This window comes from Cydia fagiglandana, chromosome 2, assembly GCF_963556715.1.
Source record: "Cydia fagiglandana chromosome 2, ilCydFagi1.1, whole genome shotgun sequence".
Classification (NCBI taxonomy): Eukaryota; Metazoa; Arthropoda; class Insecta; order Lepidoptera; family Tortricidae; genus Cydia; species Cydia fagiglandana.
The window spans coordinates 1,985,952-1,999,846 of record NC_085933.1 but is presented as its reverse complement, the minus strand read 5'-3'; the positions used below and the strand labels follow the sequence as shown (position 1 = coordinate 1,999,846).

The window sequence follows — 13,895 nt, the reverse complement described above, 5'->3', positions numbered from 1 at the left end:
ATAATGCATATTAAAAACTACCTTAAATTATATTATTAAATCGAACTCAAAATCTCATTTATATTAGAAGAATTACTTCATAAACTTATACACATTATAACATCTCTAGCTCGCTTGGGCTCAAAAATGAGTCGAACTCTGAGAAAAACCTGCTTACCTTCAGTCTTTTTTAACTACACACGTAGCGTAGCTCACAGATCTCACCAACACTGGTTCACCTAACAACTCGACTCACATACACCACGAATACCAGCCAGTTCTAACCTTTCCTTCGTCTGCCATTGTCACGGTCGCGGGCAGCGCTGAACGACGCGGCCATACTGGATTTTTGAATTTCGAATTTTTTCGATGGTGTGTCGGTAGTGTTGTGATTTTGAATTTGGAATTATGGTGTGCAAAACAGCGCCTATTGGGAGTCGTGAGTATTTTTTTGTTAATTTATTTTTTAATTATTTGAGTTAGAATTTTTTTGGCGAAAATATGCAGGTTTCTTAAAATAAAAATAAAATATTAAATTATAGTGTACATTTGAGATTTTTTATAGGTATAATTTTTTTAGATTTATAGAATTTCAACTAAAATACCTATAGTTTAAAATTATGGTTAATACTTACCGAGCTTATTTAGAATCAAATGCCAATAAATTAAATATTATAGACATAACAACAGATAAATTATTATGTTTAGTAAGTATTAAATCTATGCATGCGTTCAAAATTTGCACTGGAATTAAATGACCCGCATGGCAAAAATTTGATAGGTACTTTTATCAGGTACTTAATCGGAATTGATCAATTGGTCTCAAATACGCGTGACAGCAGTTTAGCGCCGATAAAATTAATTGGATTAAAGCTTCAATTATCCAATAGACGTATAAATAACATAAATATATTATATATTAGTAGGAACTGGTGGGAGACGGGTAAAAATCAGGATACGTGGAAAGGGAGGGGGGAGGCCTTTGCCCAGCAGTGGGACTCTTTCAGACTCATATAAATAAATATATTAGTATAAAAAGTTAAAAAGTAAAAGATTTATTGATGGACTAGGCATTTTACACGGTAAAAGAATTAAAATTAATGTAAAATTAGTTTTGACATTTGTATTTTTTTTTTGTATATTATTGGTTTTATTGACATTTATATATACCATATTTATGACATTTGTATACAACCTATATATTATGTACTCTGACATTTGTATATATTCCTTTTTAATTTGTGTGGGTTATGTATTTCTAATTTTATTGTGTAGGTACCTATTGTATATTTTGACATGTGTTATTTGACATTAAATATATTGAATTGAATTAAATTGAATACTTATAAAACCAATAATCGGTAATTTATACCGCATGAGGCAGCCGCATCAGTCAAAAAAGTGAAAAAAATATAATTCCTGGCCTTTTGTTTTTGCATACCGTTAAATTGTTTTGTAGTCAAATCGCAAAATATAAGAGTCATGATTAGGCGAATGTCCAAAAAAATATGACAACTTTTTGAAATCGCCAGTCTGGATAATATAAAAAAGTATATATATAAACGTCATTTAATGCATTTTTTTTCAAAAGTCATTTAAACCGTAATAAGTAGATCTAGGGTGCCTGCTTTTATTGATAACAATAAGGGTGCAATATACCTTTATCATAAGTATAAAGGCAAAGACACACACTGCACTTATTGAAAAAAATTCGCTCGCCACTCTACTTTTTAGGGTTCCGTACCCAAAGGGTAAAACGGGACCCTATTACTAAGACTTCGCTGTCCGTCCGTCCGTCCGTCCGTCCGTCCGTCCGTCTGTCACCAGGCTGTATCTCACGAACCGTGATAGCTAGACAGTTGAAATTTTCACAGATGATGTATTTCTGTTGCCGCGATTTAACTGGGGCTCCCATACAACAAACGTGATTTTTGACCAAAGTTAAGCAACGTCGGGAGTGGTCAGTACTTGGATGGGTGACCGTTTTCTTTTTGCTTTTTTTTGTTTTTTTTTTGCATTATGGTACGGAACCCTTCGTGCGTGAGTCCGACTCGCACTTGCCCGGTTTTTTTTTTGTAAAATGATCAGCATTGTTGCTACTATGCCTAAACTCGATGGAGTTGCGTTTGCGTTGCTTTTTTATATCCTACGTGCAATCACATTACAATGAACAGTCCCCATCAGATACATCGGAGCGGCCAAGGTGCTCACAAATATCTGAGCACGCCTCTATTGTCAGGGCATTAAAGTGCGTGCTCAGATATTGTGAACACCTTGGCCGCTCCGATATATCTGATGGCGACTGTACCTGAGGGCCTACCGCGTACCACGTTCGACGAGTCTCTCTGTCACATTTGTAAATTCGTACGTAAGTGTGACAGAGAGGCAACATGTCGAACGTGGTTCGCGGTAAGCCCTCTGTTTCAAAGTAAGAGCTGTTTCCCACTGAAGTCCAGTTTTTGTGGGTACGGTTTTTTGCAGGATCCAATTTTAGTAGTATAGGTGCTAATATAGTAACTTTCACACGGAGATTCTGTTTGCGGGATCCTGCATGCATACTACAGAAAACTGGATCCTGCAAAAAACTGTACCCGCAAAAAACTAGACGTCAGTGGGAAACAGCTCTAAAGGACTTTTCATAAACCAAATAAACTAGCATTTGTTTTGTTTCATTGCTTTGTTAAACAAACGAAATTCACCCCAATTCGTTATGTGACAAGGTTCAAATTAAAAATAGAAAGTTTTTGTATGGTCGGCTGTAGAAGGATAGAATTTCTATGTCCGACTTTCGGCTCTGTTATCAGAGGGCCTACCGCGAACCACGTTCTACGTGTTGCCTCCCTGTCACACTTACGTACGAATCTACAAGTGCGACAGAGAGGCAACACGTCGATCGTGTTTGGCGGTAGACCCTCTGAATCAGAAACCGTAATATACTTACCATCCTTCCTTATGCCGGGGCCACACTGACGGGAAACGCTGGGAAACGCCGTTGATTATAAGAATAAGAAGAATAAGAATAACATTATTTGAAAAAAACCTTGCTATTCCGATTGAAACCTAATGAAAAAGTGGCTGTGACATACGGACGGACAGACAGACAGACATGACGAATCCATAAGGGTTCCGTTTTTTGCCATTTGGCTACGGAACCCTAAAAATGACAATTATCGCGATAATCAACGGCGTTTCCCGTTAGTGTACGTGGCCCCGCGTCACAAAAGACGGCGGTTAAAGGAATATTTTCTTTTTTCTAAAATTAAATTTTTGAGACAAGGCTTCATTGCTGACTGTACTTTTCTTTGAACAGGCAACTAATAGTACTCATCGTAACAATCAAACAAACGCTAACACAATTAGGGCCCCCCCACATCTGGCGTCTTTCGAGCGTCGGCGTCTGTCGGCGTCGGTTCAGCGCTATGGAAAATGACGTCGCTGCGCAGTTGCGTCGACGCTGCGTCGACGTTGCGTCGACGTCGGCCATAGAATTGTAGACGCCGACGCTCGAAAGACGCCAGATGTGGGGGGCCCTTAGGTTGCGTTGTTTTATTACAGAGTTCCTTTGGTCACCTGTGTCCATCGTCAGATCAGCTCGATGGTAGCATTACCATAATATTGTATTGTCACCCAACATACATATTATATACCTACTAGTATGTATGTGAAGTTTCAGTATCGAAAATTAAATTTTTGACAAAAATAACTTAAGTTCTAAGTTTCAAATACTTAATTATTTTATTCTTGTACGCCTAGCAATAAGCACTTATGAATTGTATGTACCTATCAGATGCATATACATATATTATCTATTATCTGAAACTAATTATCAGAGCAGTTTATTGATGTTAATATTATTGGATTATTATACAGATCAAATTAAATATTAAGAATTTCACAAAAAGATGGTCAAACATAAAAAAATATAAAAATATTAGTCTAGAAAGTTTCTAGAGTAAAATATCAAAAAAAACTTACTAATTCAGACCGGTCAATATTCAAAATTTGGAAAAACTATCAAAAAAATTTTTTTATTGAATAACCGTGTCAAATGTCTAAAACCATGCTGCACTAAATCTGATTGTTGAATACTGTCAATAATTGCCATACTTATAAATATGTAATTAATTAATTATATCCCCAAGATCAATACCGATTTGTTGGCTTAGGCTTATAAAATAACTATATTAATGTCTTCGTTCTCTTTCCTTCCCAGCGACGCACAGAGTAAGCGAGCAGGACGGGCAACAAGAAGTGGCTGACTATGAGACTGCGCTGGATTCTGCTGGTAAGTTCTGTTAAGAGCCAACAGGAGTGGTCATTTCTCCATACAAACGTACTCCTCGTTTTCCTCCGTGGTTTTTGAAGCTAGAGCAATGATTTTTTCAACACAGATTAATATTGTCAATATCTGTATCGGACCGTTTTGTTTTTTTTTATATTTTTGTTTTTTAAGGCGCTAGAGCCCTTTAAAAATGGCCAAAATGGCCTAATTGACTATGCTGCAATGAGACGCGTGGCATTCAAAACTGATATCAATTAGCCAAAAAAGCAAAACGGTCCGACACAGATCATTTCATAATCATTTAGAATTTGGTTACGATTGGTTAAGTTTTGGAGGAGGAAACAGAGGAGTACGAAACCTCGATTTTTGAGATTTTTACGCAGGATTTTTCGCCTTGTCCTTATCGCACTAGTTTTAGGTGCCGCTTCCGTTAGCGAGACGGGTATATTTACCTAAAATATTTAAAACTCAGCTCCTGTTTCGTCTTAACAAACACTAAAACTGTTGTAAACGGATTATCGGCCCAATTCTAACAATGCTTATAAGATGTCACAGTGATACTATTACCGATCTGTCAATGTCACTTTTAACACTGACATATCGGTAACGACTCTCTGCGACATCTTATAAGCATTGTTAGAATTGGGCCGTATATCGCGTATTACTGAATCGCAATTAAAAAGGGATTGAGATAGCTGTCAATCCATATTGATTTAGACGTAAGTGTATGGAAATCTGTCATTTCTAATCCCTTTCTGATCGCGGCATGATAATATATGTAGTTCGTTTTTTTAGCATTGATTCGGTCAAGTTGTGTTCTAATGTATGGGGAAGACAAACAAATTATAGCCAGCATTCAATGAATGTAGTATGATACCTTTGGGTATGGTGCTTTACGTACACTAGTGTCCAATCCCCTCCCCCTGACGCAACCCCCCTTTTAGCATGAAATATATCCCGGTTGACAGTTTTTAGGGTTCCGTACCCAAAGGGTAAAACGGTATTACTAAGACTTCACTGTCCGTTCGTCCGTCCGTCCGTCCGTCCGTCCGTCCGTCCGTCCGTCCGTCCGTCCGTCCGTCCATCCGTCCGTCCGTCTGTCCGTCTATCTGTCACCAGGCTAGATCTCACGAACCGTGATAGCTAGACAGTTGAAATTTTCACAGATGATGTATTTCTGTTGCCGCTATAACAACAAATACTAAAAACAGAATAAAATAAAGATTTAAGTGGGGCTCCCATACAGCAAACGTGATTTTTGACCAAAGTTAAGCAACGTCGGGCGTGGTCAGTACTTGGATGGGTGACCGTTTTCTTTTTGCATTTTTTTCCGTTTTTTTTTTGCTTCATGGTACGGAACCCTTCGTGCGCGAGTCCGACTCGCACTTGCCCGGTTTTTTTTTATTTTTTGGAGAAAGTATACAATATATAAAAAAGTATCAGGTATACTACATTCATCAAATGCTGGCTATAAGTTTGTTTTTCAAAAAACACAATATACAGTCTTGACTACTACTTTTAATTGAAAAATGCTTTTTAAAAATCAATAAGTACTAATTACTTATGAAAGCAGAAGAATATAAATGATCGTATTAGATTCATAATTGTTACATATTTGCCGTGACTTATTTTTAAAACGTGTTTTTCAATTAAAAGACACATCAAGATTATTTACCTTTTTTTTAATGCTAAAAATCCGAACTGTACCTGCGTACAGTTAATTTAAGAAAATGTATATATAGGTATGTACAGTCATCAGCAATAGTATCTTACACAACTAGGGCCGCAAAAATATATGACGCGCTCTTATTGCGCTCCAAATAGGAACGTGTCACATATTTTTGCGGCCCTAGTTGTGTAAGATACTATTGCTGATGACTGTACCTAGTAACTGTAAGCAAGGTCAATACTTATTAATTTTCTTCAAGCACTTTATATAATGAGTTTGAGTCCTATCTCAAGTTACTTGCGGTACAAATGGGGAAGAAAAGTGCTGTAAGGTACTATTAGTGGCGAGGTCATTGAACTCGATTCTAAATTTAGGGGTCGAACGAAAGCATTGCTAAAACCGACCAAGTGCGAGTCGGACTCGCGTTTCAAAGGTTCCGTACATTAAGTCCGACTCACGCTTGACTGCACATTTCTAATAGGTTTTCCTGTCATCTACGTAAAAAACTATTAAGTGTATTTTTTTCAAAATTTTTGACCACAGTAGTTTCGGAGATAAAGGTAGGGAACGAATGGTAATTTTTTGTCTATTTTCTTAAATAACTTCTAACCTATAGTAACAGCACCAGTCATGGGACATTTAAGAGGAAATTTGGAGTATTTATGTTATTTCCCTTATACATGTAAATGGGCTACCGCTTAGCGTGTTAAAAGATGAAAGTCCTATCCGTCTTTCATGTTTTAGCCGTGTTGTATCAAAGATAATGCAATTAGTTTCCACATATTTAACAAATTAAAACTATGCTTTTTTTCTCCAGTCATGGACACTAAAGCTCCAGTAATGGGCCCCCGGTAATGGACGTGGATCCAGTAATGGGCCCCCTATAATGGACATTGCTCTATCAGTATAAAATATTGAAATGGGGAATAAGTTACGGCAAAAAAATCCATTTTTGGTATAAGCTTTTATCGCTGAATGTATTTTTCTTTCCACAGCCAATTATTATTGTATTAGATCCATCGAGACAATTCTAATATACCCAAACACAATTAGTTAGGGTTTATTGCGATAAAGTTCCCATGGCCACCTCCTGTCTCCAAAATATTGAAATAGGTCATCAGATCAGGTCGATGTTATCATAATTGCATTATCATCCGATTTGCATACTTAATTACGTACCTACTTACACAAAATTTCAACTGAATCGGAAATCGAAAAGTAGCTCAAATTCAGCTACCAAGATTGGACCCACACTAACTAACAGGGCAAGTTAAATAAAAGTTTGGAAAAACGATATTAATTTATCCGAAGTCCGAGAATACCTCCTGATTGACATATTTCGTAACTACATTTTACTTCTGTATTGTTTAAACATGAAATTATGGCATGGCAAGCATCATTCTGTCAATTGTCCCATCATAGGAGGTACGCAGTTTTACAGCTCCTATAATGGGATTGGGCCAAATACCACTATTTTGTTACATCTGTGGAGTCACAACATAGTGTGTTGTATACCTTATCTCATGGTAAATGCAATTAACAAAACACATTCTAGTTTTCATCAAGTATTAATTAATTAAAATTTAATATATTAACTCACCACTCTTAGCGAAGTTGTTAAGAATTCGTAGTGGTATTTTTTTTTCAGTGACACGACAACTATTGGGTTGACGCCAATTTCTTAAAAAACAACCAAATTTAATGAAACTTCAAACTGAGACAGCTCTAGGACTCTTATGTATGATAACATACAGCCAGTGTTTATAAACTACTTTTAGATACTTATTTTAGAGGAATTATGTTTTTTTGTCCATTACTGGTTCCACGTCCATTATAGGGTATACTACTATATGTATTTTAAAACTATAAAAAAATATATCTGAATTTCATTTGACATACATAAAACTGATATAACACATTTTTACATCAAATTACGTAAAAATATTTTCTATAATAATATTAATATCCAAAAGATTAAAATGGGAACTACGTTCGATGTCATCCCCATCGTTTCGTCTTAATTCAATATTTCCCAATTATCATGTAGCAACAGCCCAGAATTCGACATTATATCCGTCAGCACTTCTTCTAGTTGCCTAGGCACGTGCCTAGATACGCCGCAGTAATCTGCGATGTTGATAAACACGTACGTGTCCATATTGTTGTTTAATTGATACGATACTGAGACAGTTTGAGATGAAAATGTTAGTACATAAGTATGTTATTTGTAGTACAGTCGTATATCTTTATATACGCTAAGATATAGTTTATAGTTTTTCGACATCCGGAAAATTGCGGATCACTGCTGGATGAGACTAGCTCAGGACCGGGACAAGTGGCGTACTAGAAGAGAGGCCTATGCTCAGCAGTGGGCGATAAAGGGCTGATATGATGATGATGAAGATATAGTTTAAGGGCTTTCCCTTTATACCTAAATATATCAAACTTCAACTCGCATTTCTTTAAACGTACAAAACGTACGCAGTAAAAGTCCCCCATGTCATTATTGCACTTTTGAATTTGGTACCTTCTTATATTTCCATTTTAACTCAAAATTCCATTTGAATTAAATCCTTTATAAAGGGCTCAGGGACTTGGGAGGTTATACCCCCCTGACGGGGCTCATAGTGAAGGACCCCTATTCGACAAGCGACGTTTGACGTATCGTGTTGATGTGGGAAAAATCATAAGTTCTCGAATACGTACAATGTCAAAATTTGACATTAACAATCCACAGTTAGGGTGACAAGCAAACCAAACCGAACCACCCTTAGCTTAGAGTTGATTTTAGGTTGTACCAAATGATATTATCCACCGTTGATGGAATCAACACTCAGTATGCAATAAAATCAATTGTTGATTTGACGTGGATGCGAAATCTGACAGTTCTACGTGTCGAATTTGGCCCAAGGACTCGAACCTTTTGTCACAATTAGTTTTTAAGTTAGTTTTTAAGATATTTAATTTGCTGCGCCTTAAGGGCGTAGGCACAAGAGTCCAATATTAAGCATAAGAGTCCAAATGGGGCTCGGCTTAAAAAGTCCAAGTAAAAAAAAGGGAGGTTATACCGGGTGTGGCCTTGAGATTTTTTTTTACTGTAGGATGTACTCCTCATAATGACCAACATTTGTTCAGCGACTTTTAAAAATAACTTGTGATTTGATTTTTAATACACTTTGAAGTTTATTCTAAACAATGATATGGCGTGGCGATGGCGTCCATTGAAGATAATATTGATTTTGTATGAAAAATAGGGAGTCTAAATACTTAGTAATTTTTAAAAGTTGTTGATCAAAAGTGTCACCGTTTGAAGAGTACAATCTATGTTTTAATTATTTGCTCATGTTACAGGCCACACCCGGTATACGTACCCTATCACTGACTTAAATTCCTAATTAGATTAATCATCACATTTCCGTCAACAATACGAGATGCCAGCTTCATAACAATTCGGCATGCCATGTTATGACTCCCCTCCTAGCTGCGCTATGAGGCAGCCATGTTATGCGAACGGCCACTGTTATGCCAAACATCTCATTCAACGGTCGGATAAGAGTTATTTTGAAAGTTAAATGTATTGTTAATTACGTAACTGACGATGAGTAGGCGCGTGCCTTTGTATCAATTAAGGGGCCCACTGATTAACAGTCCGCCGGACGTTATCGGCCTGTCAGTTGTTCGGCGCTGTCAAAATACTGTTCTAACCAAAGAATATAATACTCACTAGGTTCTAACTGACAGGCCGATACCGTCCGGCGGACTGTTAATCAGTGTGCCCCTTTATGAGGAATTGGAGGTAAGTTGTAGGTTGTAGGTACATACTGTGTCAAAGACCATCATCATTCGCTTTCCCTTGTCCTGTTCATTTTGGGTCGGCGCAGCATGTCTTTTTCTTCCATAACGTCTCTGTCGCCCGTCCTCTCATCATTAACTTGCGTTCGTTTCATATCATCTCTCACACAGTCCATCCACCTTTTCCTTAGTTTTTCTTTCCTCGTATTTCCCTCCACATTCATTCGTAATACCTTTCTCGTCACATGACTTTCATCCCTCCGCATCACATGCCCGTATCACGCTAGGCGATTTGCCCTAGAAATGTAATGTGGTCAAATAAAATTCCTTTGGTTTTCAGTCATGTTCGACATTTGAATGTCATTATTAAATGAAAGTTATTGTTACGCATAAAAATAACATTTTTACGAAAATTTTGTTGCAACAAAACAGTTTATGATTTGTTTATACCAGTTTATAGGTACTCCACAAATCACGCATTAAAGAGGATTTATGATGTATGCGTAGATAAACTACTATTTTTTGTATCCACCACTAAAAATGACATAATCTTAGGCATATACTAAATATAATATGTATGGGAAGTTGCCTCAACCCTTGCGGTAACCTGAAGGCTACGATACAATTGGTGACCTTAATGTTTATGTCAATCAATTGATCATAAAATATTTATGGCTTTTATGCCACATTGTTATGACCTACCTTACTTACTTATTATATAACATGTATTAATTGTTTCAAAACAAAAGGAATTATTTAATAATCTGTTTATACCTAGCTAAGCTATTTCCGTCAGTAGAAAAAAACTGGTTAAGTGCGATTCGGACTGGCATTTCCAGGGTTCCGTACATCACACAAGTTTTAACAATGTTTTTTTTGTACGTGAAACGTCTTGAAAAATCCGAATGGATCAGATCAAAAACCAGATGTAACCGCAACAAGAAGTGTTATGGCGCGGTGGCTTATATCTCTGCAAGAGATCCCTCTTAGGAAGTTAGCCTTATTTGTACTACACTACACATTTATGTTTTACCTGATGTAACCAATATTCCTTTCTTTTCATAAAATAAAGTGTTTATAAATCTACCTAGGTATTCTAGGTACTTAGACTGTTACTATGCAACAGTAAACGCATAGGACATTAACTTATACTAAAAAAGTGTGTGAATTCTTTTTTGGTTTTGTTTAGGATACGGGCGCTTCAGCCGCGCAGCGCTCGGCGCTTGCGCGTGCGCGTTCTTCACGACGGGCGTCCAGAACTGCGTCATGTCTTACGTGCTGCCAGCGGCCAAGTGCGAGCTGCAGCTAACTACGTACCAGGCGGGACTGGTCAATATGGCCTTCATGTGCGGTGAGTGTTGCTGTCTGTCTCTCTCTTACCATGATACGGGCGCTTCAGCCGCGCAGCGCTCGGCGCTTGCGCGTGCGCGTTCTTCACGACGGGCGTCCAGAACTGCGTCATGTCTTACGTGCTGCCAGCGGCCAAGTGCGAGCTGCAGCTAACTACGTACCAGGCGGGACTGGTCAATATGGCCTTCATGTGCGGTGAGTGTTGCTGTCTGTCTCTCTCTTACCATGATACGGGCGCTTCAGCCGCGCAGCGCTCGGCGCTTGCGCGTGCGCGTTCTTCACGACGGGCGTCCAGAACTGCGTCATGTCGTACGTGCTGCCAGCGGCCAAGTGCGAGCTGCAGCTAACTACGTACCAGGCGGGTCTGGTCAATATGGCCTTCATGTGCGGAAAGTGTTGTTGTCTCTCACTCTCTTGTCATGATATGGGCGCTTCAGCCGCGCAGCGCTCGGCGCTTGCGCGTGCACGTTCTTCACGACGGGCGTCCAGAACTGCGTCATGTCGTACGTGCTGCCAGCGGCCAAGTGCAAGCTGCAGCTAACTACGTACCAGGCGGGACTGGTCAATATGGCCTTCGTGTGCGGTGAGTATCATCTTCCTCACTCTTTTTAGGGTTCCGTACCCAAAGGGTAAAAACGGCACCATATTACTATGACTCCACTGTCCGTGTGTCCGTCTGTCCTTATGTCTGTCTGTCACCAGGCTGGAAACGAGAAGAAGACATCTTGCGAGTACGAGCGAGTAAATAAGTTTGGTACGTTCTCGATAGCCTTTTATGCCAGTGCCAAACTTGTGATAGAGTCAGACCATGAATAGTCTGCAGCGGATTTGATAGCCCACGCAGTGTAAGAGTTATTTTAAACGTCAAACTTTTATGAAATTATGACGTATTTATAAATGACACTTGCACTGCGTGGGCTATCAAATCCGCTGCAGACTATTCATGGTCTGACTCTATCACCAGTCTGTGAGTTGCGAGTCTGACTTGCTCACCGAGGGTTCCGTACTTTTGTAGTTATAGCGGCAACAGAAATACATCATTTGTGAAAATCACAACTGTCTAGCTATCACGGTTCATGAGATACATCCTGATGACAGACAGACAGACAGTGGAGTCTTAGCAACAGGGTCCCGTTTTTTACCCTATTGGTAACCATCTGTAAACATCCTAACAATGTCTAGGCCTAAGCCGTGTCGAGGGGTCATACAATATTGACCCACAATCAATATAATAAACGCCTTTCCATCATTGTTGTAATGTTTGGTGAATATTTGGCAACGTAGATGTCAACATGAGGTTTGTTTCCTTGTTCCTATGGATAAGGCTTGATAATAAACTTATTTTTCTGTAAATTATAAATAGGTTTATGATGAAGTGTTGCCCCACTTTATATAAAGAGGGATATAGAATTTACATCAAAATGAAAATTCTTGCGGTACATTGCTGTTGGTATGGGACTAGTCCTGAAATAAATATTATTCATTCATTCATTAATTTCACAGAAGTATGAGTAAAAGAAATATCTAATTCTAAATGTTTTCTTTTAGATGTCGAGTTTCATTATTTAGAATACCTAGCTTTAAAGTTGACTCCTAGTTTGGGATGGTAGATGACTTTATCGGACACGAATTCGCATGTTTGCTTAAATAGTTAGGTACCTAGGTAAGTACATAATATGTAACTCAGAGGACCACCCTATTTTCAAACATTTTTGTGGATATCACTATGGCCCACATACCCCCTCCCTTACTGTTATTTTTTTTACACAAGTTACTTATGTTAGCACTAGGGCAGGGCTTGTTAACGTTACCAATTCACATTATAAAGTAACGTTACTTAACGTTAAAATCATAAATATACCTTATTACCGGTAGTAAATGGTAACGATACTTGGTAACTTAACATTATTATAACGTTAGCTAGTTAACGTTAATTTTACCGGTAAATCTACTTTTTATTGCAGGGCTTCTTAACGTTACCCAATTCCCATTATAAACTAACGTTACCCAACTAACGTTAACACTATGGTTCATTAAGCTGATATTTGCTTGTAATTTCATATACAATTTTAAGGCCAGTAGACCTTATTGACCATAAATACGGTAGGGCTTCTGTCAAATTTAAATCAGTCAAAATACATCAAAGATGTACGTTAGTAAAACTCAACTTTAATACTAGTAGTTAGAGTTCATAGTCTTTTGTCATTATTCTTCATGTTTATCAAATGAAAGAGGTGTATTCTACTTGTTTAAGATCTTTGTCTAATATGCATTGCGTCGCCCTCTCTCATTATGCAAAATGTGAGACGCGAATACACATTGGACCGAGATTGGATAGATAGAATACCACCCGGCTGTGTCGTAATATATGTATTTGCCAAAATAAGGAGGTTGCAAAACGTCATAATTTTGTTTGTTAAATATGATGGTATAGCTAATTCGTTACTTGGTCGGTTTATATTAGGTACAGGCGTCTTTGATATAAAATACGTCAAGATTATATAGGTTGGATAATGTCTTGATTTATTTTGTGAAATATGGAGGTGTTACTGAAATGTAATTTAGTCGGATTATATTAAATGAGACACCTGTTTATTGATGTCATTGCTTGTTTGTAAAAATGATTCCATCAAAAACATTGTAAAAAGATGAAAGTCTCGCAATGCAATTCTTCTACTACAAAAAAGTTTTAGTAGTTAAACCGTATCAATAAGATATCTTTAATTTTTTCACCTCACCAGCTCGGAAAGTCTTACTTTGCACTTCGAAAACTGATAGCAAAGTTGCATTTTATTCACATGTTATTAGACTTACTAAGACTTC

The 13,895-nt window shown here is 37.8% G+C and overlaps 1 protein-coding gene across 1 annotated transcript in view; it reads left to right on the top strand.

Annotated features, from left to right (window-relative positions):
* The first annotated feature begins 293 nt into the window (after window positions 1-293).
* Window positions 294-13,895, top strand: part of LOC134679570 (synaptic vesicle glycoprotein 2B-like) — a 44,884-nt gene continuing 31,282 nt past the window's right edge. The window contains exons 1-3 of the mRNA XM_063538528.1: window positions 294-418; window positions 4,193-4,264; window positions 10,912-11,073. Of these exons, the coding sequence (XP_063394598.1) occupies window positions 388-418; window positions 4,193-4,264; window positions 10,912-11,073 (265 nt within the window). The 5' untranslated portion in view covers window positions 294-387. The remainder of the gene's footprint in view (window positions 419-4,192; window positions 4,265-10,911; window positions 11,074-13,895) is intronic.